At 39.7% G+C, this 19,311-nt stretch overlaps 1 protein-coding gene across 4 annotated transcripts in view; it reads right to left on the bottom strand.

The window, feature by feature from the left end:
* The window catches only part of LOC101839044 (transmembrane protein 45A), an 85,601-nt gene that overhangs the window by 3,997 nt on the left and 62,293 nt on the right, over positions 1-19,311 (bottom strand). For all 4 annotated transcript variants that reach the window (XM_040750646.1, XM_013118162.3, XM_040750647.1 and 1 more), the window contains 2 exons: positions 18,216-18,400; positions 836-981 (listed from right to left, as the gene is read on the bottom strand). In XM_040750646.1, coding sequence (XP_040606580.1) covers positions 836-981; positions 18,216-18,400 — 331 coding nt within the window. The remainder of the gene's footprint in view (positions 1-835; positions 982-18,215; positions 18,401-19,311) is intronic.

Below are 19,311 nucleotides of genomic sequence, written 5' to 3'. Positions count from 1 at the left end.
GGAGCCTACTACTTTCACTCACTGTTCTGCATTTTGATTGTCTACCTCTCTAACTTGCCCTGGTTACGGGACAAAAACATCCCCCATGGGAAGGTCGCCAACTCATATTCTTATACCAAATAGAGAAGAAGAAGAAGATAATACAGACAAGAAGATAAGACCATCTGGTGAGTTTTTACATCTTTAGGAACATAAGTAAACAAACTCATTTAGGTTCTATTTTCCCTATTTAGTAAACAATAAGATTCATACTTATTGTGGTTGAGTAATGACTGAAATCATAGCCAATAGACAACAGAACTAGGAATATGTGTTCTCAGTAATCTGCTATGTTGCTCCTCTCCTGATCAGAAAGTTAGATCAGAATTCTTGTATAAAAGAGTGCATCATTTGACTTTTGGAAAAATTAGAGTCACTGTCTGATTTAATTTGATTTGTATACATTTGTCAAAAAAAGGTCCTAAGGTTATGAAATGGAACAAATAAAGTATGCACGCATAAGTAAGTGGAGGTCTCACTGCACCTAGGGGAACTGTCCATCCAGAATAGAGAATCATATATGTGAAGAGAAAGAGATCCAGAGAGGATACTGTAGGATAGAGCATGGGTCAGAGGCACAGCCATCAGACCACTAAACCAGCACAACTTTAAGTCAACAACGTACATTTTTGCTGACCATTTTTTTTGAGTCGGGATAATTTCCTAATACCCTAGTCTGTCTCATGAGGAGGTAATAATACAATTTTCCTTTTGAATTTGAATCTCAACACTGCCAAGTTTTGATGAACATATGTGAAGGAATGAACCATTCGGTTTTTTTTAAGTGCTAACTTACCAGGTGATAAAAGCAAAATTTAATCCTGTGATGACAAAGATTGATGCATAATGCCAAGAAAAGCACATGGTGAGAAACATTTTATTCTCAATATCTGACAGATTCCATTCAGGACTTCCACTGGGAGGATACAGGACAAAAGCAATCTGCAACTCAAAACAAATGCACATTAAAAAGTTCATAAAGGATAGCATATTATCCAAGCACATTCTCAAGTAAGGCTCATTTCAAAATGTTGGCTAACTAAGATGATTCCCACTAGCTGAGGCATCACAAACACAGCACTAGCTTTTTCTGTAGTCACTCTCTACCAAGGCATATTTTTGAAGAATAATTTTAATTATATTTAATTATCAAATTTCAAAATGTTCATAGTGGCCACTCTGACCTTGAGTGCCCTTTCAGAAATCCATGGAACTCTACACTACACAGTCTCACTCTGGGATTTCAAAATTAGACAGCAAAATGTTTTTAAATAAATAAAAATCCAAAGATAATATAATGTTAAATAGCAAAAGGTTGGAACTTTCTCCTCAGGATCTGGTACAACACAAAGATATTTTCTATTATCACCTCTATTGAACGATGTTTTGGAAATTCTAGTTAGGAAAATTAGGCAAGAAATATAAAATACACTCATTTTGGAAAATAAATTGTAAAATTATCTATACTTACATATATTATCTTAAATATAGAAAATCATAAAGAACCCATTCTGATTATCAAACTAATGAAGGAGTTTCACATATTGAAAAATTGAAAATCAAGACAAAACTATAACATATTTTTCCATACAAGCAGTAAAAACCCTACAATATAGATTAGACCAACACCAAAGTGAAGTATTCAAGACCAAAACAGGAAATGTAGCTCTTATTTAATTTGATTTGTATACCCTTGCCAAAAAAAAGATCCTAAGGTTATGAAATGGAACAATTACTCCATAAGTAAGTGGAGGTCTCACTGAACATAGGAGAACTGGCCATCCAGAATAGAGAATCATATATGTAAAGAGAAAGAGATCCAGAGAGGATACTGTAGGATAGAGCATGGGTCAGAGGCACAGCCGTCAGACCACTAAACCAGCACAACTTTAAATCAACCTGTACATGTACTAGTATTTATAAGGCACTACTGTAGATACCAGGCAACACAACATGCAAGCATGCACACGCACACACACAAATGGAAGAACTTTAAAATGTATATGCCAGAAGCTGCATGAAGTTGGAGAAAGAATCAAGGACCCAAGAAAATGAAAAACCATCTCAATTTATGGACTAGATGTCTCAAAATTATTGACATGGCAAAAACACTCAGGGCAACCTTGAGAACCAGAGCAACAGCTACAAATATCCCAATATGGTTTTTCACAGACTGTGAAAATGCTAAAACATCACTGAATTGCTTAATTTAAAATGGCTCATTCCATGTGTGGTTATTGGAATGGGAATGCCCCCCATAGGCTCATATATTTGAAAGCCTAGTCATTAGGGAGTGGCATTACTTGACAGGGATTAGAATGTATGTCCCTTTTGGTGTAGGTGTGGCCTTGATGGAGGAAGTGTGTCACTATGGGTGGGCTTTGGGTTTCAAAAGCTCAAGACAGGACCAATGTCTTTCTCTTCCTGCTGTCAGTGAATCTAGATGTAGAACTCTCAAGCTACTTCTCCAGCACCATGTTTGCCTGCATGCCACCATGCTTCCTGCCATGATGAAAATGGACTGAAACACCCAGGGCTTTCAACTAAATGCTTTCCTCTATTTGTCATGGTCACGGTGTCTTTTCATAGTAATAGAACACTGACTAAGACACCATATTATGTGAATTTTATCCCAATTAGAAGTAATGATTTGTAAGTACAAACACACATGGATGGATGGATGATGGAGGATGGATGGATAGACAGACAGACAGACAAATAGATAGATAGATAAATAGATAGACAGACAGACATGATAGACAGACAATAGAGATAGTAGAGAGAGTACTGTCCATAAAATCAATAACAAATACATATTGTCTCCTGGAATATAAAGAAATCAGGGAAAAGTTATTAGCAATTGTCTTTCTAGTTGTAACTAACATAATATGTTGGGAGGAAAAATCACATCCCTGAACTAGTTGATAAATGAAGGGCATAGTACTAAGACCGGAACAGAAAACTTTGATCCTCCTCTCTACTTTGTCAGGAGCTGATGCAAATGATGAGTTGATGGGGCATGTTTTCACCCACGATTGCCACTTTGGAATGCAGGCCTAAAGCTGCCAGATATTTCTGCTCTTACTAAAAAAAAAAAAAGGCTGAGAAAATAAACACTTTACTTATGTTTCCCGTGTTTCAAGTATTGGCAACTAACTCAAAATGTAATCACTGAAAATTATATGTTGCTCAGGGCCTCTTGATCTCTACTATGAACTGTTCAGGATATTTTGTTGTTGTCTGGTTTTGTTTACATTTTTTATTCTTTTGCTTTTTGGGGGGTACAGGATTCCCATGAGCTACCCTGATTAACCTCAAACTTCCAGCTTCCAATGATCTACTTGCCACAGCCTTCCAAGTAGCTAGGGCACAGGCACACCCCATCTTGCCTGCTATAAACTATGTTTAGTGTTAGTAGAGTGCTATATTTTCATGATACCAGCTTACCATCCTCGCATTGCCCAGGGTAGAAGGCTATATCGTGAAAGAGAACATGAGTAAAAGAAAATGGAGATTTTGGAGATTGACACGCTTATTTGGAACCATGTCTTTCAGTAGTTCTGAATATTGAGAAGTTACTGGCATCTATAAGTTCCAGTCTTCCCTTTAGGAATACAGGATATAACGAATCTCCTTACTGGAATTGTTTTTAAGACAAAGGATTATTGCAAAACTTAAGTTCATGAGTGAAGGTAAAGTGTGGCATCAGAGGGTTTCCTTATGCATAGAAGTGGTGGTATTTTTCCTAACCATAAGCAATCTATACACTGGAATACGTGGTCACAAATCTTAACGTTCCCTGGTTTACTCAGATTATTTGAAATTTCAGTCAGAAATTAGATCATCTTACTGTCCTTATCATCCGGATAATTCAATGGTTCAATGATTGCACACCGTCACGCATTTAAATGAAATCTTACAGAAAATTAAACAAGTATTCTAAAATACTGACTGAAGACCTGGATTTCATTTCATTTGTTTAAAAGTTTGAAAGTTTGAAAAAGTTTGGAGACAATTAAAGAAAACTTAGGGCATTATAAATGGGGTTTAATGAAAAACTCTTTAGGGGAACTCAGGAGATCTGAACACTGACTGAGATTTGGAGAACAAAAGCTTTACTGATAAAGTCTCAAATATAGCTGGATTGACTGCTGAACTATATGAAATAGTGGCAAAAATTGACATGACTTAATAAATAAATGCCATTAAAAGGGAACCAAATATTTTGCACATGATAATAGTAAACAGGTTCTAAGAGTCTTTCAGGAAAGGACATGACCTAGTCCTTTGGGAGATCATGGGTATAAAAGTGCCATCTCAAGCCGGGCGTTGGTGGCACACGCCTTTAATCCCAGCACTTGGGAGGCAGGGGCAGACGGATCTCTGTGAGTTCGAGGCCAGCCTGGCCTACCGAGCGAGTTCCAGGACAGCCTCCAAAACAATACAGAGAAACCCTGTCTTGAAACCCCCCCCAAAAAAAGTGCCATCTCATTTAAAAGATTTTATGTGGAAAGAAAAGACCTGGATTACTTTTATCACAAAGGAGCACTAGGGAAATTGTTTCTCTAGAATTTCCTCTTCTGTGTTTAGCTATTCAGGAGCAGAGGGGCTTCTATAGCTATGACCTGAGTAGGCCAGGGACACCAAACTTCAGTGGCTTCTACAGAACTCTAGTTTTGAAGGCATAATATTTATGTAGATATTATCCAGCTAACCCTAGTGGATGAGACTTTGAAGCTCCCCTCCTGCTATCAGAGAAGTCCTGGATGCCAGTCACAGTGTCAAAGGATTTAACATTTGTTCTGTTGGTTGTGGTTAAGCATGTTCTGTACTACATTCCTTCATTTGGAGATGAGAATACCTGGCTGTACCATTTAATCTTAGATATCTTTCTTTTTCCTTTCTTTCCTTCCCTTCTTTTTTTTTTCTTTTTCTTTCTTTTTTTTTTTTAAAGGGAACATAGCTAATAGTTTGCATTCAAGTTCAGTAGGAAACCCTGGACTTCAAATTAGCCACAATGATAGAAGAATTCCTACTTTGGAGACTTTGGAAGTGGGCTGGAAGATTTTTAACTATTAGGCGTCCATGAGCTTTCAGGGTTTTGAGATGACCATTATGACTTGGATCCTGTGTCTTCCAAAAGCTCATGTGTGGAAGCATGTCAACACACATGGTGCTGGACCAGTAGCTGAGAGGTTTACATCCTGATCTGCAAGAAGGCAGATGCAGATGAAACCTCAAAGGCCATCCCCAGTGACATACTTCCTTCAACAAGGCCACACCTCCTCATCTTTCCAATCCTTTCAAATAGTTCCACTCCCCAGTGAATAAGCATTCAGACATATGAGCCTGTGGTGGGGTAGGGTAGGGAGGGGGGCTATCATTCTTATTCAAACGGCCATATTCCACTCAGTCTCAACCGTTCAAAATCTTTTCTGAGACTCGTGGAAATATTTTAACTGTAACTCCTTATAAAATAAAAAGCAAATAATATACTTCTAACACAAATGACACAGAATACATATTATCATTCTAAAAATGAGGAAAGGATGCTTAATGAGGAAATACTGGACCAAAGCAAATCTGAAAACCAGATGAGAAAACTCCAAACTCTGCATCTCCATGTCTGATGTCAAAACACTCTTCAGATCGCCAACTCTTTTCAGCTTTGCTGACTGTAATACACTTCTCTTCCTTGGACTGGTACCACCCCTTGTATATAGCTCTCCTTGGCTACACAACTCTGAGGATTCCAATGTCTTAAGGTTTCCAAGGCAGTCCAGGCTTCACAGGTTCGCTCAATGGCCTCTCTGAGCCTCCATGCAGAGATTTCTGACACATACCTGGCTTCAGTGGCTTTCATTAGCTATGGGAGGAGATTTCACAACCCCTTTCTTGTATTTTTGATTTTAAAGCCAGAACCACATGGCCAAAGCTGCCAAGTACTGCTGCTTGATGGGGCTGGAACTTGGCCCCCTCATTGAGTTACATTTGCATTTAGCTTTCTGTCACTGATGGTGAAATTTCATTGCTTAAGTTGTCCTTCAAGTTGGACGCTCAGCTGGGTGAGGCCTTGCCCCGAGGCCACCACTCCCTATATCCTATTTAGCATCAGGCTTTTCTTTAAACTGTCTACCTCTTTAGCATGGGACTTAGCTCCATTATGCTTTCAGATGCTTCATGTAATTGAAGGAGGGGGTCAAGTTCCAGTCCCGATAAACAGCAGAACCTGCAGCCGTGGCCACATGGTGATGGCTTTAGCATCAAGGATAGAAGAAAGAGGTATGGAACCTTCTTTTAGTACTAAGGAAAGCCATTGAGGCCAGGTGGTTTTTCTCCTCAAATGGTACATTAAAAAATTTTTTTTGTCCAACTTGCTTCTTTTCATTATATATCTGCATATGAGTGATTATTAATAACCACATGAGTCAATATGAGGGTGTCTTGAAATCTCTACCAATGCCATTAATCTAAAACTTTTCAGTTTAGCCTCATGGAGATTTTTAGGACAAGGGCAAAAAACAACCACATTCTTTGCCAAAATATCACAAGAATGATCTCTAAAATATTCACTAACATTCTTCTCTCTGAAATCTCTTGAGTTGGGCCCCCACAGTTCAAATCATCCTCAGCATTGTCCTCCAGGCTTCTAGTAGGAGGGCCAAGTAAGTCCTACTTAAAGCATCCAACTGCTTTTCTAGTTCAAAGTCCCAATTAAATGTTTTCCTTTATAAAAATTGCCTTGGTCACGGTGCCTCTTCACAGCAATAGACCAGTGACTAGGACAGAAGTTGCTATGAGGGCCTGACCATGCTGGTTTTTGGAGGAATATGGAAGACTTTGTTTGGCCTTTTTGGAGGCAGTGTCGCCTCGATGGAGGAAGTGTGTCACTGGGGTGGGCTTTATGGCTTCAGAAGTTACTATTACTGTTATGGCAGGGAACATGGCAGCAAGCATGGCACTGGGGCAGCAGGTGAGAGCTTAGAATCTGATCTCCAGGCAGGGACAGAGACACTGGACCTGGCTTGGGTTTTTGAAGCCACAAAGCCCACCCCCAGTGACACACTTCCTCCAGCAAGGCCACACCCACTCAACAAGACCACACCTCCTAGTCCTCCTAACTCTTTCAAACAGTTCCACTACATGGCAAATAAGCATTCTTATTCAAACCACCACAAGAGCACTCCAGCTGGTGCTGAGGAAATAGGTGTAGCTGTTGAAGAAATTAGCAACATTGAAGAGAAACCTGCACAATACGAGGACAATGGAGAGGTTTTTCTGAGGGTAAAACTCCACTTTGAGGCTCCATCTTCTGAAGAACCAAGATCATTTGAAGGGAAAAAAAAGCTTAAGCAGCTTAAACTGAAGGGGTTTGCCATTTCTTGAAGGAAACTGCCTAAGGAAGTGTTTTTCAAAGTCAGCACACAGAATCTTAAATAGCTGTGGTCCAAGGGCCCAGTCTACATCCCAAGTTGGCCATATCATTCACCTGGTATTGAGTTTGCACACATGGAAGATGGAAGATTTGATGAGTCATGGAGCCCTCTTCCCTAATTTTAAAGAGGACCCATGGACAGGCAATTGAAACTGTGTTAGAGTCCATGTGAGGTCATTATCTGAATTTGTGGCATTGCAGTGTAGGTTGCAATGGAGACCCCAAGAACTCAGATATGCCAGAATCTGGGATTTTCTCAGTCTGTTAAGGAAGGTTGCCTACAGGGAGTAGAGTCGGCTCAAGGTAGAGGCTGAGTATAATTTAATTTTTATTCGTCAAAGATTTTTATGGCTTCTTTAGTTTCTCTTGCAATTGATTTCTAGCATTAGCCTCCTACAATCTGATATGATATAGGCAGTTTGATTTTTTTGTAATCTCTATTTTTAAAAAATTTATGTGTATGTGTGTGTGTGCCTTCTGGTCTGTACACCACCTGTATTCAGGCACCCAAAAGAGGCAGAACCCTTGGACTGCAGGCACAGACGGTCATAAGCTGCCTGATGTAGGTGATAGGAACAAAGCCTAGGTCTTCTACAATAGCAGCAAGTGCCCTTAACTACCAAGTCATCCTTCCAGCTCCAATTGTTTTGCATTCTCAAGGCTTATTTTGTGGCCTAACATTTATTACATTTTGGAGATGGTCTTAAGAGCTTCTGAGAAGAATGTGGACACCATATCGGTTAGATGAATTACATGTTGACATCTGTTAATCCAGTTGGTCTATTTAGTAGCTTATCTCTGAAGTTTCTTTAGTAATTTTGAGTTGGGAAGGCCTACCTAAAGATATGAATTGAAGTCTTCCACTATCATTATATTAGGACCTATCTGACCTTTCAGGATTTCTAGTGTTTGCTTTTGTTAAACTGGGAGCCATGGCCTTCCATGCATAAATATTTACAATCACTATGTCTTCTTGCATTGTTCTCATTAATATGCAGTGGCCTTCTTTATCTCTTGGGACAAGCTTTAGTTTGAAGTCCACTTATCAGGTTATCAGAACAGCTCGACTAGTTATTTTTGTTTGTTTGTTTCAATGTGTTCCGTAGGTAGATTTCTAAACTTTGGCTCAGGTTTTGTTTTATGTTATTACAAGTAAGGTATACTTCCTGGAGACAATACATAGTCTGATTTGTTTTTAGGATTTATTTTATCTAAAAGAATTTTAGTGTATGTGTGGTATGTCTGTGTGAGGGTATGAATAAACACATGCTGCCAGAGCCTGAGGAGCCCAGATGAGCCAGATGCACTGAAACTGGTGTTACAGGGAATTGTGAGCTGTCTGATGTGAGTACTGGGAATTGAACCCAGATCTTCTGCAAGAACAACAAACATTCCTAGCCTCTGAGTCTTCTCCCCAGCCTCTGGATCTCGATTTTGGTTCAGGGAGTTAACCTGCATGTTCTCATTAGTAAGTCAAGGCCATTTTCAACTGAGATTATTGTTGAGTTTGCTATTTCCTGTGGCCTTGCTGATTGTCCAGGAGGAAGAAAAGAAGAGCAATAGGACAACAGCCATTGTGTTACAAAGGAACGGTGGTCCTAAGCGTCTGTTCTGTTGAAATACAAACTACCACTGAACAGCTGAGCAATAGAAGTAGAAACCTGCGAATTCTAAAGATGAAAGTACAAGTAGTCAGTGAATAAAATATGAGATAAAATGAAATGAAGATGCTACAATTCAGTATCACTTCTTAGTGGGGTTGAATGTGCTCTCTCCCACCTCTTTGATCCAGCCTCTGCAGGTGAGAACAAGGCTTCCAGTCTTATTAAGTCACACAAGTCAGGTTGATACAGAGGCTTTGAAATGGGACTCCACCTTCTGTTAGAATTTCCCAGTCTCATATTTCCCCATCTTCCGGTTAATACTTCCTTATCTGGTGTTTTGGGGATTTTTTTTCCTAAATGAGGTTTTCTGTGAGGCACTGGGAGAGTGTGGAAAGCCTACCCTCTTATACCTGCATTGGTCTCTAGACAGTGTCTTTCTGGCCAGAGTCTGACCTAGGCAAGATCTGGACCAGTTTAGCCCCTCATTTCTCAGGTTCCCATGGAGTCAGTAGCTGTGCAATTGGGAGGTGGATTATTCTTGGTTTATGTATTCCAGTGTGCCCACAGGAAAGATATCAGCCTTCAGGACACTGTCACACTTGTGTCTCCATCTCCACAGCCTAAGTGACTGCACGTCTCCCTACTCAAGGTACCACCAGTTCTGCTGTGACTTTGCAGCCTGGCCTGTCTCTCTGCAGATCTCTGATCCTGTAGCACAGAGTCCATGGAAATAAAGCAACACCCAAACAGGGAAAGCTGTGTGCTGGGGTTGGTGACTGGCTGGTGGGTTTTTCTAGCTACTTCTTTACTGAAATCTTGAGTGGGTTTCTTTCCTTCCTCTTCATCTCTCTCAGGTAGGGACAGAATCCCTTATTTTTACCCTGGTTCCCCTCTTTTGCTGAATCTTACAGACCTGGGTTCTATCTAATCTAACATCTTACCCAGAAGCCACAGTTACCTTTAGAGACTTGCAGAATGAACTGTCCAAGTAACCCTCAGTTGCCATCATTAAAATAAATCATGGAAAATTACAAACTACCATCTTACAAAATGATTTTACTATGTTTTATTATTTCATTGTTATTTTATATTAGAATGAGGGTGAATTTGAGGGTTTTTTACTGAATTCTTTGCTGGGACCATGACTGCTAATGTTTGAAAGTTACATATATGGCTAAAGGCCAAGACACAGCCAAGAGACATGCTATCCTTTAAGGTAAACTCAAGTAAATTAGGAATATGTAACTAAGTACCCGGAAACTAACAAACTCATCATGTCATCTTTAAAAATGAACATCACAGACAAATTGGAAAGGAAGAAGTCAAACTTTCACTATTTGCAGATGATATGATAGTCTATGTAAGCGACCCAAAGAATTCTACATAGCTGTAAACTCCTACAGCTTATAAACACCTTCAGCAAAGTGGCAGGATACAAAATTAACTAAAAAAATCAGTAGCCCAACTGTATATAGACAATAAATGGGATGAGAAAGAATTCAGAGAAACATCACCCTTTAAAATAGCGACAAACACCATAAAATATCTTGGGGTAACTCTAACCAAGCAAGTGAAAGACCTGTATAACAAGAACTTTGAGTCCTTGAAAAAAGAAATTAAAGAAGATACCAGAAAATGGAAAGATCTACTATGCCCTTGGATAGGTAGGATCAATGTAGTAAAAACAGCAATCTTACCAAAAGCAATCTACAGATTCAATGCAATCCCTATCAAAATACCAGCACAATTTTTCACCGACCTCAAAAGGACAATCCTTAACTTTACATGGAAAAACAAAAGACCCAGGATAGCCAAGGTAACTCTGTACAATAAAGGAACCTCCGGAGGCATTACCATCCCTGACTTCAAGCTCTATTATAGAGCTATAGTCCTGAAAACAGCTTGGTACTGGCACAAAAGCAGACAGGTAGACCAATGGAATCAAATCGAAGACCCTGATATCAACCCACACACACCTTTGAACACCTGATCTTTGTCAAAGAAGCTAAAATTATACAATGGAAAAAAGAAAGCATCTTCAACAAATGGTGCTGGCATAACTGGATGCTGGCATGTAAAAGACAACAGATAGATTCATATCTATCACCATGTACAAAACTTAAGTCCAAATGGATCAAAGACCTCAGCATCAATCCAATCGCACTGAATCTCCTAGAGGAGAAAGTGGGAAGTAACCTTGAATGAATTGGTACAGGAGACCACTTCCTGAACATTAACACTAGTAGCACAGACACTGAGATCGACAATTAATAAATGGGACCTCCTGAAACTGAGGAGCTTCTGCAGGGCAAAGGACACAGTCAACAAGACAAAACGACAGTCCACAGAATGGGAAAAGATATTCACAAACCCCACATCTGACAGAGGGCTGATCTCCAAAATTTACAAAGAACTCAGGAAGCAAGACTCCAGAACACCAAAGGATCCAATTAAAAAATGGGGTACAGAACTAAATAGAGAATTCTCAATAGAGGAGTTCAAAATGGCCAAGAGACACTTGAGAAAGTGCTCAACATCTTTAGCCATTAGGGAAATGCAAATCAAAACAACTCTGAAATACCATCTCACTCCTGTCAGAATGGCTAAAATCAAAAACACTAATGACAGTTTATGCTGGAGAGGATGTGGAGAAAGGGGAACACTCCTCCATTGCTGGTGGGAATGCCAACTAGTGCAGCCACTTTGGAGATCAGTATGGAGATTCCTCAGGAAAATGGGAATCAGTCTACCACAATATCCAGAAATTCCACTCTTAGGCATATACTCTAAAGATGTACCCTCATACAATAAGGACATCTGCTCAACTATGTTCATAGCAGCATTATTTGTAATTGCCAGTACCCGGAAAGAACCTAGATGCCCCTCAACTGAAGAGTGGTTAGAGAAAATGTGGTACATTTACACATTGGAATACTACTCAGCAGAAAAAAAATGGAATCTTGAAATTTAGAGGTAAATGGATGGCACTGAAAGAAACCATCCTGAGTGCGGTAACCCAGTCACAAAAAGACAAGCATGGTATGTACTCACTCATATATGGATTTTAGACATGGAGCAGGGCATTGCTAGCTGACAATCACACTGCCAGAGAGTCTGGGATGCAGGGAGGACCCTAAGAGAGATATGCATGGTAACCCGGAGAAGGGCTAGGGGATGTGATCTCCTAATTGGATTGGAGGTGGGGATGGGGAGGGTAGAAGGAGATGGGAGAAAGAGAGAGAAAGAGGAGGAGAGGACATGGGAGAGCAGGAAGGTTGAGCCAGGGTAAGAATAGAGGAGAAAAGGATGGGAGATACCAGAAAAGAGGGAGCCAGTATAAGTTGGAGGAGAGATCTGGCACTAGTGAGATCTTCACAGGTCTACAAGAATGACACCAACTGGCATTAAGGCTACCTTAAATGCCCTCCCATGATAATGAGAATGATGACTACCTTATATGCCATCCTAGAACTCATATCCAATGGCTGATGGAGGCAGAGGCAGATACCCACAGCTGTAAACCCGAATTGAACTCCTGGAACCCAGTTGCAAAGAAGAGTGATGACCAAAGGAATCAAGATCAAGCTGGCAAACCCACAGAGGCAGCTGACCTAAACAAGGGGGAGCACATGGGCCCCAGATTGATGACTGAGGGGCCAGCATGGAACTGATCCAGACACCCTCCTACTGAACCTGGGTGACAGAGAGGAAGCCTTGGCAATCTGTGAGACCTAGGAGAATGGAGCAGTATTTATTCCTGGCATACAGAAGGACTCTGGAAACCCATGCCACGTGGAGGGATGCTCTGTCAGCCTGGATACCTGAGGAAGAACCTGGGCCCTTCCCAGGGTGATGTGATAGACCCTGAAAATCCCTCATGGAGGCCCTTACCCTCCCTGGGGAGCAGAGGGAGGATGGAGTGGAGGTGATGGGCCGGGAGGATTGGGGGATGGGGGAGGAGGGAAGGGAGAGAGAACTGAAAGTGATGTGTGCGTAAAAAGTTAAATAAAAATATATGGAAAAAATGAGCATTACACCTTTATCAGCTCTCCTAATTTGTTTTCTACCATAAAATTGTAAGAGAAAATACCTATGAAAAATTATTCTGACTATATTTTGCATTCTACCCTCCAATAAAAAGTGTTTTGATTGGTTTAAGGCTCACTACTATTAGGTTTCAACTTCAGTTAACTTTCTTCTCCAATAAGGAATAAGTCAGAGACCCATTTTCTATAGTTCACAGTGTTAATTTTATATTGTTATATACTTTATTATTCTCACTTACATGAACATTACAAGTTCAAACATGTTTTGGAGTACTACTGTGAGTCATTTTTCCATTTTGGAATGGACTTCATTTTAAATATTTATTTATTTTATTTTATGTGTATGAGTGATGTGCACATGTCTGAACACCGCTTACATGTCTGAACACCGCTTACATGTCTGAACACCGCTTACATGTCTGAACACCGCTTACATGCCTGATGGGGTCAGAGGGTTGTGAGCCACCATATGGGTGACGGAAACTGAACCTGGGTCCTCTGCTAGAACAGCATGTGTTCTTAACTGTGAGCAATCTTTGGGACGTGAGGACAAATGGAGCTAGAATATACACAGGAAACAACTGTCTGAAGTGACAAAAAGCAAAGGCAACAAGATCAGCTTCCCTACTGCCTGACTGTCCTGTGCTCTGAGGAAGATGAGGAGAAGCAAAGGAAGAACAAACTACAGGGTGATCCTGGAAGAACAAACTACAGGGTGATCCTGGAAGAACAAACTACAGAGTGATCCTGGAAGAACAAACTACAGATGATCCTAGAAGAACAAACTACAGATGATCCTGGAAGAACAAACTACAGATGATCCTGGAAGAATCTAGGAGAACAAGCTGCAGGGTGAGTCTAGGAGAACTAACTACTGGGTGAGCCTCTGAGCTGCTCTGCCACAGGGAGACTTGGAAAAGACTGTCATGGGATGAAGGGCACAGGGAGTTTCTCTTCTTTCTAAAATGGCACAAAATGGCTTAGTCATCAAATAAACATGTTTTAAATGTCGTATGTTCAGAAAATAACTTTTTATAGGTTAGGAGGGGAATTTTTCTTCTGTCTGCATATTATGCAATCATTTCAATTTAAGTTATATACCTTTTCCTCATTCAGCTCACACCTCCAGACATACATTTCCAAGTGTCCAAGTGGAATTCACTCTAATCTGTGTGTACATATCTTCAGAACTAGTGCTGGCCATTTGTGGCGATATGGTGAGAGACAAAAGTGGTAAAAAGCAAATCCCAGTATAATGTCATTAGCTTAGGAAAGAGATTTGAACATAAATGTTCATATACTGCACATATCAATAAAACATGGAAGCGTAAGGCATTCCCCTGAATTGCTGGACATATTTGTTTCAGAGGAATTAAAGGATGAGGCAGTTACTGTAGCTAAACAGTCATTTCCTGTTAGTGTGTGTTCACAAAGGTTAAAAGCATTAATTTTTCTTTAAGGGTCCAAGACAATATTGAAGCTAGACACCTGGCCTCATAAGAAATCAATCTAGACATACTGATAGGTTAAAGACTTCTAAATAATCAGAAATTTATACCTAAAGATTGTAACCTCATAGGTTTTTTTAAAGAAAACTTTAGGAAATAGGAAAATATTATTGTCATGTCCAAATTGGCAGCATTAAGCTGTCCCGTTCTTGGTTGAGTTCTAATGTGACTTCCTTCTTTCTATCTAAGCAAGGCCAATCACTAAGTATTAACTAAATAATAATTGATTTCATTAATCATAATCTATAGTGTGATTTCCCTCTATTTAAGCAAGGCCAATTATTAAGTATTAACTAAATAACCACTTATTTCATTAATCATAATCTTATCTTGTAATTTCTTCAACTCTCTTTGAATTTCTTCTCTTGTTCTTATTGTCTTTCATCACATGAATATTAAATTCATTAATAAAATTGAACTAGTATGGATGTGTGCTATAATTTGAATAATACATACCTCCTCAAGGCCCATATGGCAGAGGCTTGCTCTCCATGACGTCATTATTGAGGTCACCTACCCTTTAGGTTGGAAGCCTAAAGGAGCCCTTGGGTCGTTAGAGGCGTATCCTTGAAGGAGACTGTGGAACTGTGGTAATTACCTCTCTCTTTCACTTTCCAATGTGTGTTCTCTCCACATGATCCTGCTGTGGTGTGCTCACTCACTCACTCTAGGTCTAAAAGCCAAAGGAACTAATAATTCATGAACCAGGACTTCTGAAACCATGTGTGAAAAATAACCATTTTCTTTCTGTAATTGATCAGCTCTGGCATTTGATGCAGTAACAAAAAGATAGACAACAAAGAACCCTGAACTGAGCAAAGAAGGATACATGCCTTTTCAAACACACAGGGAATTCATACTGACATCATGTTATGTCCCAAAGGAAGTGTCAGCACCCTTCAAAGAAAACACCTTCTCTACTCACAATGCGACTAACTGGGAATGAGTAATGTTTGAAAAGACACACTCGGAAATTTTAAATTGTGTTCCTAGACATGGGCCTACAACTCAGTGATAGATAATAGGAAGTATGTCCATTTACCTTAAATGTCCCCAATGCCATAAAAAAGAAAGAAAGAAAAAAAACCCTCATGAATTAAAGATTAAAGCACACTAGAAATGTAATACTAAAAATTACAGTTAAAATAGTGTCTAGGCTTAAATATGTTTTTTAAAAAAGAAAGGTTAAGAATAAAAGAAATTGTCACCTAACCAAACCAAACCAAACAAAATATCCCAAGCAACAATAGCAAAAACAAAACAAAACAAAACAAAAAACTAGAGGAAAAAAAGTGAAAGACAAGACAGCCTCATAACAGAGGAAAAAGGGGAAACAAGAATACAAGAAATCCATTCTAGTAATGTAAAATTTCCACAGATTTCAAGAAACCAATTTGATGAAAATGATCATATATAAAAATGCATATACAGTACAGAATGGTACAAGAGTCTGGTATTTCCCCAACAGCTGTCAATCACTGTCTGTCTGCCTTGGAGTAGCATCAGCAGGCCACCAGCTCAGCTCCTCTCCAGCCTTGTACTTCTGTTTTTCCCCACAAGACTTTAAGACCTACTTTTGTCTGTTTTACCTGAATGTAGTGAGATGTTTTCTATTTTTTTTGTTTTTCTTTTTTAATTTCTCTTTTTAGTTTCCAATCACTGAAAGCATTTGTCTATCTTATCTGTCTTTGTTATGTGTTCAGAGCAGAGAGTATTCATTGAAGCATAGGCTCAGTGTGTCAACTTGACCAGAAATTTTCTCTTGAAGAACAAACAAACAAACAAACAAACAGAAAACACCTTTTGGGCTGGGCAATGGTGGCACACCCCTTTAATCCCAGCACTCTGGAGATAGAGGCAGGGGGATCTCTATGAGGTTGAGACCAAGCCTGGTCTACCGAGCGAGTTCCAGGACAGGCTCCAAAACAATACAGAGAAACCCTGTCTCGGAAAAAACAACAACAACAACAAAAAAACCTTTCCTTCTGACTACCAAACACATGCACATGAGAAAGCACTGCAATTCAATGGACACTAGTTCTTTATGTGTCATCGTCTTTACTCTATTTAGGTTCCCTGTGGAGGGTTAATACTCTACCTAGGCTTGCTATCATCAGCAATTAATACGTTGATCACTTTATAGGGTCTTTATAATATTTTTCTACAAAGCATGTTTCAAACTAATGCAGGAGCCCAGCCCCACCTTGCTGGTCCCTGCACCACAAGTTCTTCCACCTAGCCCCATGTGTGGATTCTTCATCTTCATATCTCGTTTAAACCACTTCACGTTTTCACCATCACCTGCCAATTCTTTAGCACCGTGTATGGGAAATTCAAGTCCCTAAAATAGCCACATCACTCCAAATCCTGGCTCTCGGGTGACTAAAAATCTCCTCTTCAAAGTTTGGCCTAATCAAACCACATCCTCACCTCATTCTAGACTTTGTTTATGTCTACATGTGAACATGATTGTGTCTTGGTCGTCTCTCAAAAATACATGTTCACTGTTTGAATGCACACTCTCAATAGCATGGCAAGTTTAGGGAGCTGATGATGCTATAAAATGGGAAGTGTCTGGCATTTGGGGCTAGAGAAGTCTAGACTTAGATCCTAGTTATCTTATTGTTTGAGCACGAGAAAATATCTTGGTCTTGCTGAAGATACCTATAGGCAAATTAAAGGTGGTAATTCCTAACCTCTGGGTCATTGTAAGGATATGGGGATACAATAGAACAAGACGGTCTCTAACTCTGAGCCCCTCACTGGGGAACTCTAGGCAAGGGCACTAGCCCTGACCAGGTACCATCTGGTGCCTGAGAGGCTGGACCCCTACAGTAGGAGTTACAGGAGTTTATGAGCCATGAATGCTAAGAACAAAAGCTCTATCCTCTGCAAAAGTGACAAACACTGTTCATTGCTGAGCTATACTGCTAGTCCCAAACTGTTTTCACAAAACTCGGAGCTTCATGATATGTTTGAATCACACACACACCATATAACTTCTTGTTCTCCTTCCCTCTCCTGTCCTGTCCTCCCCCTTACTGGGTCCCCCTTTCTGGTTCCTCCACCTCGCTGTATTTTCATGTTTTTATTCCACACAAAGATTTTATATGCAAGATAAACATGAGATAATTGTTTTCTGAAATAAAAAGATAAAATGAGATGTACATTAAACCCACATGGTGGCCATCACAGAGCTGTCTCTCGGTAAGTCTCTCTCTCTCTCTCTCTCTCTCTCTCTCTCTCTCTCTCTCTCTCTCTCTCTTTGGTCTTTCATATAGTTCTTGAGCCCATGACCCATTATGCTCTAAGCTGTTCTAGCACCAGGAATCACTTACAACCATAATCATCAACTCAGAATTCCTATATAAAGGGTAAGTGAACCCATAAGGAAGGAAGACACTATCTGCTTCTTCCTCAGCTGTTCTGACAGTAGTCTCACCAGAGCCACCAGATCACTCCAAGAACATAACCTCTCTGATACTCATAGAAGGGAAGTATTAAAAAACAAATGCCTCACCGATTAAGAATAAAAACTACAGATAGGTGATACCAGGTATATTAGCTCCAAGTCACAACTCACCTGCCAAAACCAGGTCCCTTGCAGTATGATGAGGCTTGACCACAGGAGTTCCAGAAGTACATTGTTCTTTGTGAGGGATTCTATGAAGGTAACCAAACCCGCCAAAATGGTGGTAAAGACCAGAAGCTGGTGCACAAAAACATCCAACATTTCCCGACCATGAGTGTGGTTGTAGAAGATAAATGCTAACAGAAGGGGCAAAACATATTTTCTGATAAAACCAAAGGTTTCCCACTGTACCACCCTCCTGCCATGGAATTTAATACAAACATAAAATTACCCCAAAGAACAAATCTCCACTGATTCTCATAGCATGTATTTTTACTTAGACGAGAGTAAATATAACCTCTTAGGAAGAGAGTCTTTGAATTCTAACTCCACCTTTCCTTTCTTCTAACTTTTGTTCTTTCTTATAACATACCGTAAAACATTCAACTATTGTTCAAAGTGTTATCTATGTAGGGCTATGTATAATGAACATGACTAGGATAAGGCACTATAACTAATGTGAATGTACAGATAAATTAACTGAATCAAAGCACACTTTAAGGAACTCAGTAAATGCATACACAGCTATAAGAAATCATTGGACACTTGTTTTGTGTTCCCTTTTATGATAATCTGAGAAATTAACTGGAAGAAACATTCCTGTATTTTCATTAACTTCTCAAAATTAAGAAGTCATTTTTTTAGACACTACATACCACATTTTGTCGGAGTTTCTGTTTATGGGTATTTGAAGAGCTTATTAGAGATTGGTAGACATCTTCTACTGTGATTGGTTGCCCCATTTCAAGTAATTCATGAACTATTATTCTGAGTTCAGTTTTCATTGTTAGACATAAAGAGAATGATACGCTCCACAACAACCAAGAGGTTAAGTGCCCACTCTAGATGATTTCTAATGACAAATATGAAATGTGAACAAAGTTTTTAGAGTGGCTGTGTCTGCCCAGATCTATTAAATTAGCCTGTAAAGATGTAAGAAAGGAAGACTATATAGTTGTCTTCTCTAGGACAACCATATATTCAACTATGGCCCAGACAGATAGTCTTGCCAATCAAGGTGATACAGAGAAACAAAAGATATGCTATT

The sequence above is a fragment of the Mesocricetus auratus genome, unplaced genomic scaffold, assembly GCF_017639785.1.
Source record: "Mesocricetus auratus isolate SY011 unplaced genomic scaffold, BCM_Maur_2.0 Super-Scaffold_100008, whole genome shotgun sequence".
NCBI classification, from domain to species: Eukaryota; Metazoa; Chordata; class Mammalia; order Rodentia; family Cricetidae; genus Mesocricetus; species Mesocricetus auratus.
The sequence above is the reverse complement of the archived record's forward strand: the minus strand, read 5'-3'. Positions and strand labels throughout refer to the sequence as shown.